This window comes from Saccostrea echinata, unplaced genomic scaffold, assembly GCF_033153115.1.
Source record: "Saccostrea echinata isolate AGI-Se365-2 ecotype Australia unplaced genomic scaffold, CSIRO_AGI_Sech_v1 ptg000054l, whole genome shotgun sequence".
Classification (NCBI taxonomy): domain Eukaryota; kingdom Metazoa; phylum Mollusca; class Bivalvia; order Ostreida; family Ostreidae; genus Saccostrea; species Saccostrea echinata.
The window spans coordinates 49542379-49565161 of NW_026889803.1; the positions used below are offsets into that span (position 1 = coordinate 49542379).

The 22783-nt window shown below is 35.2% G+C and overlaps 1 protein-coding gene across 1 annotated transcript; it reads left to right on the forward strand.

The window, feature by feature from the left end:
- Positions 1-11628: 11628 nt before the first annotated feature.
- On the forward strand, positions 11629-17935 carry LOC133205257 (solute carrier family 25 member 36-like). The gene is made up of 7 exons (XM_061341026.1): positions 11629-11765; positions 13024-13242; positions 13587-13664; positions 14919-15019; positions 16502-16568; positions 16674-16933; positions 17037-17935. Exons 1-7 carry the CDS (start codon positions 11722-11724, stop codon positions 17228-17230), a joined length of 963 nt encoding a protein of 320 aa, XP_061197010.1. The 5' UTR covers positions 11629-11721; the 3' UTR covers positions 17231-17935.
- Positions 17936-22783: the final 4848 nt, after the last annotated feature.

Genomic DNA, 22783 nt, shown 5'->3' on the forward strand with positions numbered 1-22783 from the left:
ATGTTAACGTTTGGTTCTAGGGCTTTCACATTTCACGAACATGTGTTTCACTTTTGACAAAACCTTCCTTTGGAGCCCCATTTGACCTTGACCTTGACGTTTTACTTACTTTTAAAAAAACTTTAATCTTCGCCATAACTTTTCAACAGTTGGAGCTAGGGCTTTCAATTTCACAGATATATTCCTCGAGACAATACCTTTCTTTGGCCTATGGATACCAACATTTTTAATCTCTTGACTTGGATTTTGACTTGCATTTGAGAAACTTTAACCTTCGCCATAAGCTGCCATACGGGGGCATTAGTGTTTCACAAACACATCTTGTTCAGTTTGTAATCAATTCAAAATTAATACAAGCTCGCCTGCCACAGAACACATCTTCAGTGCAACAAAATATCATTTTAAGATACAGATGTATATTAAAATGATATTTTGTTTTATTGAAAATGTGTTCTAAGGCAGGCGAGCTTTCATTAATTTTGAATTGATTGCAACTTGAACAATTAATACAGTAAAATAGTTCTAACGATGCGCCGATCTATTTTTTAAAACTGAAATATGTATGGTACGATAGTTCTTCTCTTCTTTGGTGGAATAAGCGAAAGTTCTGTGCTGAGATTACTGTAATAGCAATCATAATTGGACATCTTGCAAGTCAATCATATGCACTACTGCCCCAGTCCCTAGCTGGAAGTAATATATTAAATTTCTATGTAAGGCCATTCCAAGTTTTTTCTCTGTTTAGCGTACACCCATCTTTCAAAAACCTACTCTACCTAATCGCAAAAAACACACAAACCAAAAAATAAAACACAGACTTTATAGTCATAAAAATGACGTCACTCAAAGGATTTGATTTCATTAATCTACTTTTCTCGTAGAAAAAAAAACATTCTTCAGCAAAATCAAGGTATTCAATGCTTACAATATTCCTAATGTGATTATCGTATATAAATATTTTAAGAAAATGACAGAATTCAGTGATTTTGACCAGAATATTCAATTTGAGGACTCATGATTATGTTTGTTTTATGTGATATGGGGTGTCCAAAATCAAGGCGCACGCGGACGCTAAACATAGAAAAAAAACTTCGAATGGCCTAAAGTAACGAAAAAACAAGATGTGTGCGAAACACTGATGCCCCCGTATTGTAGCTAAGGGCGAAGGTTAAAGTTTCTCAAATGCAAGTCAAACTCCAGGTCAAATGTTGGTACCCAAAGAAGGTCTTGTCTCGAGGAATATACTTGTGAAATATAAAAGCCAACACCAACCGTTGAAAAGTTATGGCGAAGTAAGTAAAACATCAAGGTCAAGGTCAAATGGTGCTCAAGGGAAATTCTTGTCACAAGTGATACACATGTACGTGAAATGTGAAAGTCCTGGAACCAAATGCTTAAATAATATGGCCAAGGTTAAAGTTTTTTAAAGTAGCTCAAACTCCAATGTCAAGGTCAATGGGCCAAAATAGTTGATATCCAAAGGAAGGTCTTGTCACAAGGAATACACATGTGAAGTGTGAAAGCCTAGCACCAATTGTTCAAAAGTTATGACCAAGGTTAAAGTTTTTCAAAAGTAGGTCATACTCCAAGGTTAAGGTATCTAGCTATCTAGCGAAAATAAGTTGTCGCGAAAATTTGGTGATCTACAGAAATGAAATTTGGTATACAGATTTACCATAAAAATATCTATTATATAATGACCTTAGAAAATAAGTTGTCGCGAAAATTTGGTGATCTACAGAAATGATATACAGATTTACCATAAAAATATCTATTATTCCCGATCATGACAAGGAGCACACGTCGGGTGTGACCTGTCGGCAGGGGATACTCACTCCTCCATGGCACCTGATCCCACCTCTTATGTTCTGGAGGTTCGTGTTTGCTCTGCTCCTATTTTGTATTGTTTAATGGACTTTTGAGCTTGAATACTGTTCGTTATCTCCATATATTTCATTTTAACCACCGAACTGTATCTCTGCTGGTGGACAGTCTGTCCCCGAGGATACTTGTCGTTCGGTACCTATTCATGAATGAGTACACAGAATAACGAAATGATACTGGCAGACGCGTCGCCCAGTATAAAAAGGCGTCACTCTTTTGAGTCTATAAGGGACACAGACTCAAGGAGTTCATTCGGTGCCTCTCGAATAATCCTCAGGGATATTAAACATATGTCATATGTACAGTCTTCAGATTCCCAGTTTTGATATAAATCCAACAGTTCATACAAAAAATTGAAAGAATGTAAAGTTTCAATTAGAGATACATGTATATTTGAAGATTCCTTTTCCGATCTCATGTCTTCTATTTCAAAATGTTCTGCGAAAAACTGTAAAACCTGTGACATTTTGATAACTAACACTTCTTTCACCAGTAATCTTACTGGACAGAGCTTCTATACCAAAACTTGGGAAAATCTGAACTGCAAATCTTCTAATGTTGTCTACGGAATAGAATGTAATCTTTATGGACTTGTTTATGTTGGTGAAACCAAGGGATCACTTCATAAAAGAATATCAGGCCATAGATTTCATATAAATAATGGGGGTCAGCAGCTTTTTTACAAGCATTTTAATATACCTGATCATTCTATTTTGTCAATGAAAGTTAGAATTCTAGAAAAGATTTACCAACACACAAACAGTCCATCAATGAGTACACCTTTCCGTAGACAACGAGAAGAATTTTGGATTAGAAAACAGGGGCGTAGTCTGACTTTAAATTCTAGTGAGGCAAAACCATAGGGACAGGGGGTAAGGGGGCCGCCTTAGGCCCCAAGCAGGTCCAGGGCAGAGCCATGGTGGGGAGGGGGGGTAAAGGGGAAGCACCCCACACCCCTCCGGACAGAAAATGGATTTGGGGGTTTTAGAATGCAAATATCAGACTTGTCTTGCACAGAATTTTAGTTAATTTTACAGGTTTCATAGCGCGGAAATGATATCACATATTATTAAAGTATTTAAAGGAGCATCGTCAGAAACCCACGAGGTAAGTAAGAGAAGCTAGACCGACCACGGGTTTCCGACGATGGTAAAAGAGTTACTAAATATGTTTACCATGGTTTACTAAAACTTGTAACACATTTTAAGATGAATATTTTATTTAACTTTGTTTTTATTTAGTGAAAACTATAATTGTCAAACATTTATCAGTTTTTAATATTTTCCAATCATTACCTACATGGAGTTTTCAGTAATGGAGGTAGAGCCCGAACCTTGATGATATGAACGTACATGTACATTATAGAATTGCTTTAATTATAATTTTTGCAAGATATTTTCTGCAGTGTATCATTAACTATGGAAGGGAGTGATGGTGGTTAAAAATCTAGTGAGGCAGTTGCCTCATTGCCACAATGGAAGCTACGCCCCTGGAAAACTAGGGACGGCCTTTCCCTGAGGATGTAATGATAATGTCGATAGTGTTGGAAATCTTTCCAGTCCACAGTGTAACAATGTAAATGTGATGGGACTTTTTAACCATACACAGAGACGTAAGCGTAGTCATGGGCATCGGTCTTACAATAAACCTTTAATACACGATGTCTCTTTTGATTCATTACTACCTTACGTAAACATGGTAAATCAACAGTTAGGTCTACATCATATTCGCACCAAACTCTACTCTGTCCCTTTGAAACTTTTAAAAAGTCTTCTTGAAAAGGTCAAGGAAAGCCCATTGTTTGATTCCTCGACACCAGAATATAGGCTCGGATCTGTGATTATTATTATTTCAAATCACAGACTTTTTAAACCCCCACGTTTTACTGAAGAAAATGCAGCTAAAACAATCCGTTTTTTCCTTAAACTTCAATATGCCAACAAAGGAATTGACGCAGTTAATATGAGTAATATTCTTAGTCACAAAAGGGTCCAGTCTTGTATTCCGCCATATTTCAAGATACAGACAACACCTTGTATTTCCTACAAATATACATCGACTATAGCTTCCAAACTTTTTAATTACAAGAAAACTTTACAGGGCCTGGATATCGAATATCTGAAACATAATCCTCCATCGTGTTCATGTTCTTCTTCACCCTATAACTATAGTCCTGCTGGACACGTTATTACTGGTGACGTGAATTTAGTTAACAAGCATTCTGAGAGTATTGCATTAGCAATACTAGTCCCCTACCGGCAAGTGTAATCTGGTTCCGTTCCCGTTAAGAATTGAAAATGCCATAATTCCGTCAAAAATTAATGAAGCGGGATGAAATGCAAACTTGATCTATAACTAATCAAGGTAAAGCCACATACCTAAAATCAGCTCAATATCTACAAGCATTTAGAAGAAAATTGCGGAAAACCCGTAAAAATTGAAAAGCCGTAATTCCGTCAAAAATCAATGAAGCGGAACGAAATGCAAACTTGATCTGTAACTCATCAAGATACACTCACATACCAAAAATCAGCTCAATATCTGCAAGTGTTTAGGAAATCAAAGTACTGTGAGTACTGATAGACGGTGGCATGAATGATTCTGTTTGTTTGTTTGTTTTAATTAAAACGTCCCTCTCGGGAATTTTTCACTCATAATGAGACGCCACCATTGCCATTAGTGGACTGCAAATTTTATATCTATACTCAGCACTCAGGGCCATTGTGCAGTGAGGGATCTGGCCAGCACTTACTGCGACACGGGACGTCAGTTTAACGGTCTCATCCGAAGGATCGGTCTCCACGTCCCGCAGTGGGATTCGAACCCGCGACTTAAGGATCGACTCCTTACTCCATGACTCTAGAGCAAACGCTCTAATTACTGGCCACTGGCATGAATGAATTAAATTGAATTAAATGATATGAGAATCTGTAAAATGATATGGAAATTATGAAAGTTTGCAATTCTTCACAATACATGTATTTGATGAGTTATTTTATATTTGTGTCAGTATGATGAGGACATGTATTACTGGTAATTGAAGTTGTTAAACAATTTATTGCATGAAATTTTCTACATTTATTTAGTTTTATTATAAAATAATGTTTGAAGAAAAAAAATGCGCTGAAATGCCAGAAACGAAAGCTTGATCATTTCAATCTTTTTTTCCCATTAATTAATCCTTAAAACAATTCATTTTACCTTAAATGTTGAATTAAGGGAATCAAAGGTTCAAATATATTCATGTGGTGACCGAACATATTTATTTTAAGATAGCTTTCTATACATGCAGGCGCTCTTCCAAGTTAGATGTGCATTTTTTTTTAGCAGAAATGTGTTTGAGATATTTGAGGAACAATTATTAAACCTATTGTGAGTTGCAGATATGAGCGAGTATCAGTAAATTCCGAATTCATTGTACCTTCTTTGCATAATTTGAAAATAATCTTATCAGCATGCATTTCAGTGATATCAAGTATCAAATGAAAAAGTTAAATTTTACAACAAAAAGTGTCATGAAATCGTGGTGTTTTGAAGTGACAAATTGTGATTTTATAGTTTAAAATCTTATACTCAGTGGTTAATTATCAAATTTTGCTAATCTGGAGTAAAATTGAACTCACAATATTTTTTTAAACAAAAACTAACTTTTCTTAAAATATATGGTAAAAAGGGAAATGATGAATCACTTTTGGCGTTGTACTGTAGATTGTGCGACATAAATCATATGCTGAAAGATAATGAAATAGACTTTATTTTTGGATCCCCATTTTTGCCAAATTTCCAGTAATTTACTTATTTCAATAAGGTTGAAAGACTTCAAGAATTGTGTAGTAGTTTTACCTTTTTGTTTGATATATATATCCCGAATTCTCATTGGTTGTCCCAAAATAAAATCGATCAAGGTCAGTAAACATGGCGGATAAATTTAAGTTGTGATGTTATATTTTGGATCAATTCATGTCTTGCATAACTACATTTTATGAGTTCAGGTAAGACATGTTAATAAAATACCCACTTACTGATAATTTGAGCCGAAATCTGTGCGCTAGTGAATCACTCCCGCACTTGCACGATTACGGAGATCCTAAGGAGTTGTAGCCCCCCCCCCTCCCCAAAAAAAATCGGAGAGGGCTACATTATTGCAGCTAATATATATACTGTTCGAAAAGAAAAAAAACAGAATAACAAAATATCTTTCACCCTCTATTTCTCTTAATATCTTAATATGCACTGACCCCGCTAGTCATTGCGTAATACGAAGTTTTGAAAACACATGTAGGAGAAGACTGACCTAAATTAAGCCATTTGAATTCGCAAGAAAATCCTAATATTTCATGTACATGTATTTGTGTAGCTTTTTTCTTTCACTTTTTAAAGGGTAAATTTTACTCGAGGAAGGATAGAATTTTCAAATACAAATGAAATATATGGGTAACTTTTGTTCGTCACAGTCTTATAATTATAGCTTTGATAAATAAGCATCCTTTCAGTAGTTTTTGTGTCCGAGATAATTAGGCAATGACTTTTGTTTTTAGATAGAACCGTAATAAACTTTGCAAAATGGCATCGTATCTGCCTTCAACAAGTCTCTTTTATGTAAACTTTAAGAGGACGTGATTTTTTTTTTCCATTCCGAAAATATATCTTTTTCTAATATACTATCGTCAATAGATAGTAGAAATTCAAATAATCAAAATACACCGTAAAATTTCAATAAACTGTATTGGTTTAACAATAATTATTTTATTTCCTAAGATGGGAAGGTGTAATGTGAAACCATTATCCATAAATATTTTCCCCCAGATTTTTTTTTTTTACTTTTTATAAATTCTATTGAAATTTAACATTTACACAACGTTAAAAAGGCCGTGTGTACGAACTGACTTTTTTGCATTTGTTTCATGTTCAGCAAACGTTATGTACGAATTGACTTCTGTGGTTTGCATACGAATTGACTCCTTATATACGAATCAGTTTTTGTACGAATTAACATTAAGTCGGCGTAATTTAATGAATATTCATGAGGCGAGAAATATTATAACGGCAAATATAAGGAATTAAACTTTACGCCCATCAACAAAATGTCATTGAAAGAACTTGAGAACCATGTACATTTTATTTTCGAACATCGAAACGACCCCACTTTCATTATTTAGTCTCTGCAAAAATCGCCGCTAGGGTCCCCGTGATTTTACACTGTTGTTTATTCATAGCCCAGACCAGCAGCAATAGCCTGTGGCTATAAATAGCCACCGTCTAAAAAGTGCGGAAAACCAAGAGGGACAGACTGACAGACAGACAGAGGGACAGCTAGACGGACAGACGGACGGACAGACTCAGAGGAAACCTATAGTCCCCTCCGGTTTCACCGGTAGGGGACTAATAATGAGGACCTTAGATCATTAATTTTAAAAGGTACTAAATATAGGGAACCCCGATCCTTCAACTGGCGTCGAAATTTCATAAATATTAAGGATTCTGTAGAGGATTACACCAGGCGATGGGCCAGACATGAAAAAAGAAGACCTTGACACTTTGTCAGAATGGATTAAATGTATCAGATGTATGTTAAAATCGCGCATTAAAAGATTGAGGGGCAATATGAGAACCATCTATCCTTCTGTATTCAATAATCCAGAAGTGAAAAAAAGAATTAGATAGATTACATGATCAGTAGACGTACGTACTGGTCCCTGCTGACAAAGCAGGTAACAACATTGTCTTTGTTTGTAAGGCTCATTATATTAAATGTTTTTTAGAGGAACTTGGATTTAATTCTACAAGTGGTAATCCAACTTATACTCATAGTTCCCTTTCTAAGGAAGAAATTCTTCAAAATCATAAGTCAGTTTTGAATATTTTTAATATTCCAAACAACCAAAATGAATTTGAATTACCATATCTATATTGGATTCCGAAACTTCATAAAAATCCTTACAAACAAAGATACATAGCGGGTTCCAGTAAATGTTCAACCAAGCCCCTTTCTTTACTCCTCACTAAGATATTAACAGTAGTGAAGCAGAAACTTCAAGATTACTGTGCAACAATATATTCGAGAAGTGGTGTAAATCAGATGTGGATACTTAAAAATTCCAAGGAACTTTTGGAAAATTTGAAATCACAAGAATTTACCAAAATCAACATCTTAAACACTTATGACTTTTCAACTTTATACACAACCATTCCCCATGATGAATTTAAGTCCAGGCTTTTTAATATCATTGACATCTGCTTTTTCAATAAAAATGGAACTCGTAAATTTACTTACCTTGTCATTGGTCATTTGCAAAATTATTTTGTTAAGAAACATTCTGATTGTACACACAAGTACTCTGAAGTTGACATTAGAAAGATGCTCGAGTTTCTGATTGACAATATCTACGTGGTTTTTTGAGACCAGGTCTTCCAACAATCTATTGGAATTCAAATGGGTACCAATTGCGCCCCGTTATTAGCAGACCTTTTTTTGTATTCATATGAAGCAGAATTTGTCCAAAATCTTATACGTGAAAAGAAGACAGGCCTTTAACTCGACATTTAGATGTATCGACGACGTATTGTCAATTAACAATGGTTATTTCCATTCTTATGTCGATACGATATATCCTGGGGAGCTTGAGATAAAAGATACCACAGAGTCTGACACATCTGTTTCATATTTGGATATCTTACTTGAAAAAGACGTTAATGGTAATCTAACAACCAAGCTTTATGGTAAACTTTTCAATCGTCAACTCCCCTTACTTATGCAGCAATATACCTTCATCACCTGCATACGGGGTTTATATCTCTCAGTTAATTCGATACGCAAGAGCATGCTCTACGTATGTACAATTTCTAAAACGAGGTAAATTGTTAACAAACAAGTTGATGAAACAAGAATATCAGCAGTCTTGTTTAAAGTCATCATTTCGTAAGTTCTATGGTCGATACAATGACCTTGTCAGCAAATACAATTTCTCATTGAGTCAAATACTGACTGACGTTTTTCATACCAATTGTTAGGCCATTATTTACACACTGAATTGTCGACGGATTTTTCCGTTATTTCCCGATCATGACAGGGAGCACACGTCGGGTGTGACCGGACGGCAGGAGATGCTCACTCCTCCATGGCACCTGATCCGACCTCTGATGTTTTGGAGGTCCGTGTTTGCTCTGCTCCTATCTTGTATTGTTTAATGGACTTTTGAGCTTGAATACTGTTCGTTTTCTCCATATATTTCATCTAGGTCAAGTTCTATTTTGGGTGCGATCGAGCAATTTTTGACAGCGTTAATTCCCTTGGACTTTGAAAAATTCTAGAGAGAGAGAGAGAGAGAGAGAGCAGCAGCATTTCCTGTTAAACAGATTAATAATCTGAAATTTATCATGTTTCATTCAAAATTAATAAAAAGGAGGGACAGCACCCAATGCACCCCTCCATATAATGCCAATTATTCCTAAGAAAATGTTACTCTTGTATTCCATGGGCTTCTTAACTAAAAATATCGCTCGGTCCTCCTACAACAAGTCTTTGATCCACCTCTGTGAGAGATATTTTTCTTGAAATGCACTAGTCTAGCCTGACCGGTGATTGGCCCGACCGATATTTACTTGCCTGACCTCACGTGCCATCTCACTTGACTGCTTGTTTGCAAACAAACTTGTATAGGGTCCTCTGTAAATGGCGGATTCAGGATTTCCAGTTAAAGGGGGTGGGGTGGGGCAAGGGAAGTGTGAGCCACAACGCACACCAGTCAAAATACATTATATGAGAAAATGAATATTTGTAGATAAATGTAACATTAGTTCGTTACATATACGGTTCAGGCCCTAGAACACGGGGGGGGGGGGGCACTATTTTCTCAGTATAGCATTCTGCTATAGTTTTTTTTTTGGCATGTCAGATTTTTTGGCGAGGTCCCCCCCCCTTTTTTTTAAACCGTTGCTACGTACGGGTCTGTGGTCCGCACTTTGCGTCCAAAATACAAATCTAAAACGTTAGATGTCACAAAAAATAGATCTCTAAACAGATTTCATGCAAAAAAAAAAAAAAAAAAAACAAGCTCGTATGTACATCGAGTTTCATCAGTTCATTATTTAATGTTATATACTATATAACATTAAGTTTTTGATAAAAATATGTACTTTGAAATAAGAAAAAAACACACTTCCGAGTAACCGAGTACCATTTTTAGTATTCGATACTCGGACGTTCGATCGAGTACCCGGTTAACCGGGTACTCTTTGACATCCCTATTATATAGGTATGTGGACATTCAAGGTCTTGCGATAATATTTTTTTTTCATATTGAATTCTTTTAATTGACATAATGTCCGTGTATTATATTATCTCGTTGTACGTGAGGACATTTTTTTCGTCAGTGGGGGTAATTTTTTTAACATTTATTTACCATGTTTTTTAACATCAATCTCTCTATTGCTAAACTTTGCAGAATAACAGACCATATCACTTTAATAAATTATTTAAAAAAAAAAACAAAAACAAAACAAAAAACCAAACACACAAACAAACACGTACACGCACAGTTGAAATCGTTTCACTGATATATTCCGTAAATTCTATATTCCATTGTGACTGTTATTTATTAATCAAAAGACTTTTACTGAATTTTTCCTCTCTTTTCGTCTGACCTCTGAATGGCCGACCGATAAGCAGATCGCACGTGTCACTTCACACACGTGACTGATTGTTATACACACTTAGCTAACTTCGTTAACCTCCCAATTTGTAATATGCACGCATTGGATGGAACATTTATTAACATTATTTCTTTCTTCATGTAAAAAGAGTCAAGACACTCCTCAAACTTTTTAATCTTGAAACAAGATTGTGATTTTCGAAATTTACAGCTTCCCTTTTTTTTTTCAGGACCGCATTTTTACAGTGTACAATATTTAAAAATATATATATATTAACTTAATTAATAAAATATTGGCCGTGGTGTTCCAAAAACATGTTGGAATTGATTTGTTTGCTTTTGAAATATTTTAACTTTTAACAGTTAATATCTAATAACCATGCAAGCATGCACTTAATAAAAGTATTTGAAACGTAGATCTTTTTTCAGTCTGGGAGAGAGGGGCACCCCCCCCCCCAAAAAAACTTTTACACCCAAGCACACACATACACAAACAGAAAGGGGGGGGGTTCCCTCCCCAATACTTTCGGTGCTTCTTATTGAAATCAAAATTATAGCCTGAACAGGTAGTACTTATATAGAGAAAATAAATAAATGCAACGTTGTTAAAATAAATTAACACGATGATTCTTTTAGAAATATATTTTTCCTGTCAGTGACATTGGATTCCTTTCTTTGTATAGTAGATTTTTTTAACACAGCGGGAGCAAGCTAGCTCACGCCTTTCACCTCTTTTTCTTTCTCCCCCCCTTTTTTTAAATCAATTTTTTTTTCATTTATTTTTTTATGGAGACTGAAATTATTTTTTAACTAGGCCTAATTAACATTAAGTAGAGGTCGATCGACGAAGGAGCAAATCCATGAGTGAAGGGACCATGCTCCCCCACACCCCGTCCCCATACATCATACCTTGATTACTTAATATTAATTTAAAAACAATTCATTAACATTTTCTGTTTGTAAATAAACCCAACGTCGGGGAAAAATTCCCAAGGTCAAAGATCCATGTGCTCGTCTATTTTAATACATCCAATGGGATGAATGAAGAGAAGGATCCAAGCAATATCATTGGTCTAAAAGTAGGGCGATCATGTTTCCATCTCGTGCTCGAAAATTTCACGAAGAGTATGCTTGTTTCGAATAGTGCATGTAACGAAGATAGTCGTGTTTCTGGAAGCTCTTAGAAATGGCATCAGACAGAGGAATATTTGTACATTTAATTGCTGGGGGGTAAGTTTTTAATATATTTCGGATATAATTTATGTTTGAAGTGATTTTATGCACGAAATGGTCATTTTGTCGTATGAAACATGCATGTAAACAATAGATTTTAAAACAACTTTCCCAGATAAATTATGCAAAATGCAGTGAAATCAAGCATTGTTTACCATGTTTATAATGTTTTTTAAACGAAATTTTTAGGCCCTAAATCCTGTATGAATTTTCTGCACGTGCGTGTAGAACTAAAGGTCGTTCAATGACCCATATTTCATAGTAAACTGTGTGTAATTCATCTGGTTTTCTGTTATACTTATAGATCTAGAAAGTTATCAAACTAATTGGGTAAAAATTTTAAAACTAGGCGTACTACAAAGAAATTTTATCCACGACAGTCACTGTAATTTCATAACATTTTCAGATTACATCATGATATGCTCTGTGATCAGGAACTATTCTCACAAGATAGGATAATGTTTTTACCTTGTACTTAAAAATAATAAATAAACGTTAAATGCAGTGTTTTTTTAAATGCAGAATTGCAAACATGCTGTGCATTCACACCAAACACTTGCATAATCTGAATTATGCCTCCAGCTAATTTGTCACTGTAAACATTAAACACTTAACAGAATATCAGAAGAAGAAATATTGTCCTCTTGTTTTCAGATGATAATTAAATATGAATATTCCAGTAAGATTTTTGTTAAAAACAACAGACAGAATTTAAAGTGTGTCATTAGTCATTAGATCAGTGACCCAATTACCAATGTCACAGTCTGTCTGCATGATTACGTGGTTATAGATGTTAGATGAATTATTCCAGATAGTCACAAATAAAATTAGTAACTAATTTACAAACATTTTTAACAAATTATTTAATTTCAAAGAATAGGATTGATGATTAACTTCTTAATGTCAACTGTAAACATTTGTAATTTGCATTTAAAGTATTTTTTTGAAAGTCAATCAACATGCAGATAAATTGTAGAGGTAGCATGATTTCACTTCTCAGGTATAAGTTTCTTAATTAAAATATTTTTTGATGAATTTAAATGTCAGTAGTGAATAATTGATAATGAGTTGTTGACTGGCTTAAACTGGTTTGAGTTGGAAAACACCTGAATAACCATATGAAGAGTTATGCAAGAAATGTATGGCTTTGAAATTTTAATTTAAATTTCAAAAAATGGAGGAAAGTAATTGAATTAAAGATTTTATCACATATAAATTGAAATTTGATTATTATTTAAAAAATTTTTTTTTTCAGTGCTGGAGGTACAGCTGGTGCAGTGGCGACTTGTCCACTTGAAGTGGTCAAGACCCGCTTACAGTCATCCCTGGGAACGTCACTGACTGCATCTCACCCCGCCTTTCGTCCTTCACACAATACCGTGCTGGCCGCGCATGCAGCTGGTATCCACACCAGTCAGGGGGCTGTATTCCCTCTGATGAGATCACCAACAGGGAGTCTAAGATATTGTCTGGCGTAAGTAATGCACTAGGTTAAATGGTGCATAAACAGTAATTTAAAGCAGGTCCACTCTATAAATATATTAATCTGGATTAACGTAACTTGACCATTGCTTACGGTAAATGGAATACACATTGCTATGAATTAAATGTACTGTTATTGTTAAGATTAACTCGTCTTAGCTTGGATTAATATGATTCCCTCGTGTACTAATTTTTTCAAGCCATCACGAAGCTGTGAATTATTTTGACAGAATAAATCATGAACTAAACATACTTGATTCCATTATAATTATAAAATAAAACAAGTTAGTTATATGCACATTTTGGAAATTGCTAGAAATCTTTTTTTCATTACAGACATATCCTGGAAACAGAGGGTGTTCAAGGTCTCTTTAAGGGTTTAGGACCGAATCTCGTCGGAGTAGCCCCCTCCAGGTAAAACACTGTTGGAGATCTATTTTAAATTGAGAAAGAAACTGTAGCCACATATGCCAGTGGCTTTTTTAATTGTAATGGAGTGAAAATGTGCAGTATTTTTCTAGTTTTATAATTTTGGATACACCTTTCACTGATTATAATAGGCACTATCAATAAGTTGATTTTGGAAGGGTTTTCTGAATAAGACATTAATTTTCACAAGTTTGAAAATCAAATCACAAACACTTAATGGCTTTGACGTCCTTTAGTTGGTTTGTAAAGTTCATATAAGAGTTGTTTTATAACCTATTCATTTAGGCAAGACTTGTACGTCAATAGATCAACATTAAATTTGTTGGCCCCAGGCATTAACAAAAAGACATTAACTGGGGTTGAATAACATTAAAAATTACAGGAGAAGCGTGATGAACCTTTATTCAAAAAAAAAAAATTAAATAAAGAAGACAATATAAGTATAGAGCATGTAGGCTACAAAAGTAATATACATGATTATTAATTAGATAATACTCTAGAAATTTACCATGTTTGGAGTATGGATCAATTAAACAAGATGGAATTCTTTAACATGTCTCAAGTATCTGTTCACCTTGTGTACCTTGTTTAACGTGCAAATCAATCAAGCAGAACAATATAAACAATACAGAATATGCAGACTTTGGCAGTGTGCCAGGTCATATTTGGCATGACAGATCACGGTAATTTTCCCAGTGCCTATTTAAAACTTCGTGTAATAGAGGAACTACCTGCCAAGTAATTACAAAGATTTCCCACAACAATAACAAAGAACTTGTAATATTGATGGAATATTTTTAAAAAAAAAAAGAACTTTGCACACAGATAACATGGCAGCATACTGGTAGCTATACTTAATAAATACCTGGTGTGGTTGACCCACATTTAAGAATAACTTGCAATTCAATTGGGGAATTTCAAATTGAAAAAAATGGTGGAATGGGAAAATAATGATGACTGATATTTTTTTTTTCTGTAAAATAGAGACCATCAGATTGTAGATGTATCTTACACTCAGTTACATATAATCTGAATTCTGTAAAAATTAAGGCACTTGCCCTTATGTTTGGAAAACAGTTAAATTTCAATGTGGATTAGGTCCTTTTACCGGACCAGCATGCACAGATATTAAGCCCTGATGATTTGATATAAATAAATCAAATAATTTCAATTTCTCATAACATAGTGAAAATGTTCACTGTACAAAGCATCCTGATCATGCCATCTTGTGTCTTTCAGGGCCATTTACTTCTTTTCCTATGCCAACATGAAGACCTTTCTCAACTCAAGGCTAACCCCTGATACACCAATCGTTCATTTCTTCTCGGCACTAACTGCAGGTAATTTTATGTGATTTATTTATTTAATAGATCTATACATTTTAAGTTTTTGTGAGTGGCTTGGGCACGCTAAACTTATTGCAGTTAAGGACCCAATCATCATCGTTGGCCAAGAAGAATTGACATCATTTGGTAGGAGATAGTTTCCAATGTTGTATGTAAGGGCAGGATCGTTTAACTCTTAAAATTCCTATATCAAGCATTTTTGTTCCAAAATTACAAAAAATCACAACATTAAACATGTTACTTTATTGTTTTCATGAAGCACATGTGAAGGAACTAATGCAACTTTCCTAAAATCTATATATAGTGAAAATACTGATCATTAAGATGACCCCATAAAATATGGCACAACTTAATGAATGCATTTTGCCTTTGTATATTTTGTGTTAAATTCAACACCAAGTCAAATAATTCAGTGTTTCTTTTATAAGCATCAAATTTTTAAGTTAAAAAAACTGAATTTACTAACTCTGCCATCAAAATCATCAGTTACCAAATATTACATCTGAATCCTGACTTGTTTCCCTTGTCATATTTTGTGGTCAGCTGTGTACTTGCCATTGTTCCTTTGTGAGACCGCAAATACCAACAGTTCTTATGAAATGCAATCTCTATATAACTAAATCAAAAATTACAAAGTTTGACAGTACGTGTCACATTTAACAATGGCAAACAACAGTTTTGAAGCACACCCTTGTAAGACTTGAACTTCACAATAAAATCTGAAGGGGAATTTTTTTTAACAAGGAGAATATATGTAAATTCATGTTAATGTTTTCGTGGCAGCAAATCCTAAACATAAGTTTTTTCAGATGGATGCTGCAGCTTTCAATAGAGAAAACTACAGTACACTTGAGTACTGCCCCTTTTCTTCTCCCTCGCCAGAGGGCACTATTAACAGAGGGTACTTAAAGGTACAGTAAAGGTTACTTGGATTTTGGCTCTGTTTGGAATCTTTACCATTGTGGAAGATATTGCAATATTGATGCATGGATGTACAATTAGCTACAATGTAGGCCCTAAATTAAAAGATGAAACCCTACAAGATTTTTATAACCTGTTTTAAGAAAAAAAAAACTTGTATGCTTGGCATTTATGCATCAATTTTGCAAATTTACAAGAAAATTAAGAGAAAAATATAAGGGGGGAAAATCTCTTTAAAATTGCTAAGAAATTGAGAGTAGGGGTTAGGCACTCGACATTACTCAACTCACATCATTAACAGTGTGCCATACATACATTTGACATACAAAATTACAAATATTGTCACATTTGCCTACAGTATAATAGATTTTACAATTTATTTTATGTCTGCATACCATAACCTCTCAATATATATGCTATTATATATTCATTTTCTCCAAGTGCTTGCAACAACATATATACTCAGTTTTGGGATAACTGTATTCTACTGGTAATGGATAATATGATGAAAATAATGCTAACAACATGAGATCTAAACATGGAGATATTTTTCAGGTTTCACCTCCTGCACTCTCACCAACCCTATCTGGTTTATAAAGACGAGGCTACAGCTAGATCAAAAGTAAGGGGAATTAAGACAAGAAAAACTATCAATTTCAATTCTTATTAGATAATTAATTTCTGGGATAAAATTTGTATTGATAACATGGTATGTTTGTGTCATTAGGAGGAACAATAGGCTAACAGTGCGCGAGTGTGTCCGACAAATCCACCAGCAACATGGGATCCGTGGCTTTTACAAGGGAATCACTGCCTCCTATTATGGAATGGCCGAGACAGTTATCCACTTTGTGATCTATGAGGCTATCAAAGCACGGCTACAGGAACAGTTTCCAGGGGATCACTCCAATGGAAACAATTTCCTGCGATGTATGTTGGCTGGTGCAACGTCTAAAACAATTGCAACTTGTGTTGCCTACCCACATGGTAAGTGTCAATCCACAGTAATAAATTCATTCTTACAAATTATCATAACTGGTTAATATTTGTTTGTAGGAGTATTTAAAGAAATTTATTTGAATTATTCCAGAGGTTGCAAGAACAAGGTTGAGAGAGGAGGGAACAAAATATCGCTCATTTTTCCAGACGTTATTGGTGGTGTACAAGGAGGAAGGAAGAGCTGGGTTGTATCGGGGGATTGGAACTCAACTTATTCGACAAATCCCAAACACAGCTATTATGATGGCCACATATGAACTAGTTGTGTATCTTTTCTCAAATTAAGTATTAAGGATGGTTAGCATTCTGTGATAAAATGTCCAACCAGCAGGATTTCATTTCAGTCGCTCTCACAAAGGGAGACATCAATGGCATCTCCTGTCTCTGACGTGATGTGTTCAACATAATCTTTGTGCCAATCTGTGAATCTGAGATAGTGCTAGTCATGTATGAATGGCTTGCTGAAAATATTGCATGAAAATATTTGCATGTTCTACTGAAGAAAAGGTCGACTTTAAGTATAAATGTTTGGTTTTTTTCTGCAGTGACTTGACAATTGTTGTTTACAAGGAATGTGCCATGTTATGAAATGTCCATAATTCAGCAACATTTTTAAATGAACCAGATTTAATGTATCATATGTGATGTGCATTAGCTGTTTATTTGGAGAAACATTTAAAAAAAAACATCTTTTTGCTCGATAGAAGGAAAGACAAGTTCTAAAAGCAGTACATTTATTAATTTATCGAGTCAGTGTGTCATTTAGAATATGTTTTGCTTTTTGTAAATTAGAAGAGAGGTACTCCATAAACAAAATATAATTCTGACACTAAACATATATGATGATTGCTTGCTCAGGAATATTTATACCTGTATCAATTCATGAAGTGTGAAGGTAACTTAATGACATTGCCCAGTAAACTTTCTTTTGTTATCTTACATCAAGGTGAAAAATGTTTGTCCCTATTAAAATCTGAAGGAAAAAACTCATGAGATTGTTTTTGTTTTTTAAGTGGGTTACAATGACCCAGAATGAATTTGTAGAGTTCTGGAAAACAAGGACTGGAGGGGTGATTTCATGTTTGGATTTGTGTTTACAAATGGCACAACAAACAACATAAATATTTATGTGTTTTCAACAATCTCTTGGCAAGAGGGCAAACACAGCCATTGAAGATAGCATTTCAAAAGAATGTTAGCGTGCAAGTTTTTACCTTTTATTTACCTTAAATCCGGAAGTTGGTAGAGAGCTTGTGATAATCAGAGGCCTAAAATCTTATCAGTTTGGTGCAGAAATTGTGTGGGCACACTGTTCCACGTTCTTATCTGCATTATATAGCCCTTGCAGAGTTTTAATATCAGCAGACATACAAAGGTAAAGTGGGCCAACAGGTCATGAAATAATAAAGTTCAAAGGTTGGATTCGTATATTGCTGCACAATGAAAACTCATCCAAGGTCTCCCAAAACTGTGTGGCTAGCTAGGTTTGCTTAGATGACTAAGAAAACAATACTACTTGGGCACCAATAGATTAATTGAACAAAGTGTTGGTATAGGCGAGAAAATAATAAATAAGCCAAATTTAAATGCAGGAAGCAATTTAGGGTCGAAGTGGAATTCCACAAAATTTGAAACCTGAGTCATCCCTGCTGTTCTACAGAATAACTTTGATTTGTTCCTACATATTTCCTTGAAAACTCTTGATTCCTTATTGTAGCCCTTACCTACCCTTTGGGGCCCTGATCTAAACAAACTGAATCTACACCACCTGAGGGTGCTTGCACATTAAGACTTATCATGGCCCTGCTCTTGTTCATAGATTTTTCAAAGATTTTTAGTTCGCTTGAGTTGGTAAGGTCATCCCCTGGGCATGAGGGATGGGGCCAAAACCATCAAAATTAATTCAATCTTCTTTACTCCTGGACATCAAGAAGTCAAATTGTTGGCATGATTATAATGAGCATTGAGCCTTCTACTTAAATTGTGAAATTCGTGGCCCGAGGGTCAGGGTTCTGTAATCTGAGATTCCTCTGACTCTTAGCCCACGCTTTTATATTTTGACATATGCTGGGGAGAGTCAGGTGGCAATATTGAGAAGTGAAAATTCAGCGACACCAGCTGGTGTCCCTATTCAGCGACATCAGCTGATGTCGCTACTCTGCCTACTTTTTACACCTTTATTTCGTGGATCTAACTTCCAAGAAGTGAGAACTCATTAAAGGAATGATTCTTCTTCTACTTACTCATCAGTAATATGATTTGATTGCCATTTAAACTGCCCTTCCACCAACAAATGAAGCATTACCTCCTTGCCATTCAATTTCTTTGTGCAAAGAAATCAGCGATAAAATCATGGGGATGATTAAGGGTAAAAGAATCATTCCTTTACTGAGTTCTCACTTCTCAGAAGTTAGGTCCATGAAATAAAGTTGTAAAAGGTAGGCAGAGTAGCGACACCAGCTGATGTTGCTGAATTCCCATTTTTCAATATTGCCACCACTCTGACTCTCCCCTGCACATGTCAAAATATAAATTTAAAGTGGGGGCTAGAGTCAAAGGAATCTCGGATTAGGGGTTCTGGTGTTTGGATGGGGCTCTATTGATCGTATAGTGAAAATGCATAAGTTTTTTAAATTGCTTCTTCTTCCTCCTGTATAAATAAAAGACAAACTAAATGCATAGTTATGATCAGCAAGAATGTTTCTTCCAAAATTAAGAAGGAATCTTGGTCCCAGGGTTGGGGGTTCTGGTGTTGGGACATTTATTAATCATATATTGAAAATGCAAATTTTCTTTGAAAATCTTCTTTTCTTATCCTTTTTGCCCCTTGAGAGCCCTTAATTGGTCAATAAACCATGGAATATCCTGGGTATTTAGCAGACAAAGTGCATGTTCATGATGAGGAAAGATGCCTCTTCTAAAATTGTGAAATTCAGGGCCCCAGGGTCAGATTTACGGTTATTAGGGTGGGGCTTTATTAATCATATCATGAAAATGCAATACTATATACAGGGAAATTTTCCCCTTGTTTTATTTTTGCCCTCCTTGCAAGAGGGCGAATTAAAATGGGGCAAATTCAAAGAAAAAAGTATTATTTCTTAGCACATCTGTGTTTGGGCAAATTTAAAACTGGGCAAAATTATTTTCAAGGATGGAAGGATGAAAATTACCCTGCATAAAGTAATTCTTTGAAAATCTTCTGTGTTCCTGTATAATTGTGTTCCTGTATAATTAGCAAACAAATTAAGTACATAATTATGATGAACAAGGGTACCTCTTCCAAAATTGTGAAATTCATGGCCCCAGGGTCGGGGTGCTAGAGTTAATGTGAGGCTCTATTGATCATATGGTGCAAATGCCTCAATTTTTTTAAAACCATGTCTGCTCTTGGGTATGTTAAAGCAGAAAAACTAAGTGTACGGTTACACTCAGCAAGAGTACTTCTTCCAAATTGTGAAATTCATAGCGCCCTGATTAGGGGTGCTGGAGATACGGTAAGGCCAGGCTGTCCAGCACTTGACAAAAAATAAGGTCAAATTTTAGGGCCAAAATTAGGATTTTTATAACTAAATAAGGCAGTTTTAAACATTTAAATGGACTTATCTCAATTGCAAATTTGACAATAAAGAAAACTCACAAAAAATTCTCTAAATACAAAAAGGGCATCTTTACATGCTCAACTGCCTTTCACTGCATAATCTGAATAAGAACTGCAATCTACATTATTAAAAATCGCATTATTAGCTCACCTGAGCTGAAGGCTCAAGTGAGCTTTTCTGATAAAAATTTGCCTGTTGTTGTTGGTGTTGTCGTAAACTTTTTACATTTTTGACTTCTTCTCAAGAACCACTAAACTTATTTCAACCCAACTTGCAACAAACATTCTTGGGTGAAGGGGATTCAAGTTTCTTCAAATGAAGGAGACAGTCATGGTAGCTCAGTCGGTAGAGCGCTCGCTCTGTGATGAGAAGGTCGTTGTTTGAATCATGGCCGTGACTCACCTAAGTCGATAAAAAATAGGTAGAACTGTTCCTTCGCCAAGCGCTCGGCACTTTGGAATGAAAGTTGCGGGTCTTTTTGATGACCGAGGCCATGTCATGGTAGGCATTTTCAGATAAAGAACCCTCACTGCTCAATAGCCCTGAGTGTTGAGTAAAGGTCTAAATTTGAAGCCCTTCACCAATATAAGTTGACGTCTCTATATGAGTGAAAAATTCTCGAAGGGGACGTAAAACAACATTCAATCAATCAATCAAATGTGAAAGCTTCTTTATATTGTGTACATTCAAGTTTATTTGGCAGACAAACTATGAGACCCCCCTTCCTCCTGGGGCACACAAAAAAACTTGCATATTTAAATTTGCATGTAAAAATGCTACAAAAATTTTACACAGCCAAATCTATGCAGCCTTTTGACTAATAAGCTTTTGAAATCTCTGGACAAAACTTCACTCTTTGAAATCCTGTGACATTGAAGAAATACCCAGGTCAACAGCACCTAAACTGAGGTTAGTACAAGCTTTTTACAAAGTCATATGTCAGGGACCAAAATTTTATGTTCTTTAAACCTGACCTCTACCAAACAATCTAAGATCAGGGAAACAGGATCATGGCCCACCCTCTGATCACAAGCATCCTTTGTACAAAGCATCAGATGATCCAAACTAAATCCTACACTATCTATGGAACCATGTGACATTGTCCAAAGGACTCTAGCTCAGAGGATCACAAAACATGGTTTTATCCTCTCTTTGCAGTTAGAATTAGCTTTTGTTTTTTTTCTATTATACACAACTAAACAAACCATTAGTAGATGACCAAGATATAGGCTGCATATGAATGTTGCATCTTGATTCTGACCAAAGGTCACCGAGGACACCAGTTTTACATGTTGTCATTTACACAGGTTGTTAGAGTCCACCTGGGGCCTCATGATTACCAGCTTATAAATTGAAATATCACCCTTGACCTTTGACCTATATATGCTGATAAGACTAGCTCAAGAATGAAATGAACAGATTTTGTATACAATTTTTTTCTTTCACAGAAAGCCACTTTCCCTTATCCTAGGTGGCAAAAAATGTTTAATCTGGATGTAAATGATTGGAGTTCCGCACTTAGCAAAAATGGATTGAAATAGTCTTGTAATTTGTTTCAATAGCCTAAAACACCACAGGGGTACATGTCTGTAATTTAATAGAATACTGTAAGCCAACCATTATGCACAGCAACTCTTCAATTCTTTACCAGTTTGAAATTCATCCGCAATTATTAATTTTCACAACCGAGTAAACTTTCCACATACATATACATGTATATACAAAAAAAAATGTGATTTGTGACAAGAATTATTAGCAGGTAAAGAAGCAGGGTTGGCAAAAGACTGGGAAATACTCATATTTCCCAGGACAGTGGGAAATACTGGTAATTACCAAGAATTACTGGTATTTCCCGGGAAATAAGAAATAGCTACATATTTCATTCATATTGACATGTAGTACACCTTATTGGCTAAGATATCTACCTGGTATCACTGTCCCTGATTAAAAGAAATCTGGTTTCCAAGTAATTCATTTTATATAATCATAACATAGTATACTTATATATCAGTCATGAGTGTCATGTTTCATGCTTGAGTCAGATGTAGTCTATAAAGGTCCATGAAATGAACCCAAAGATCCCAATTGGGTTTTTTATGTAACTAAAGAAGGATCTGAGAAAATTCTTAAATGTAGAGTATGGTATAATTATAAATATCAAACCTAAGAAGAAGCCTATCAGTTCTCTTCAAGGTAATTATCTCGTAAAACAGGAGTACAAAACTGTCTAGAGCAATTT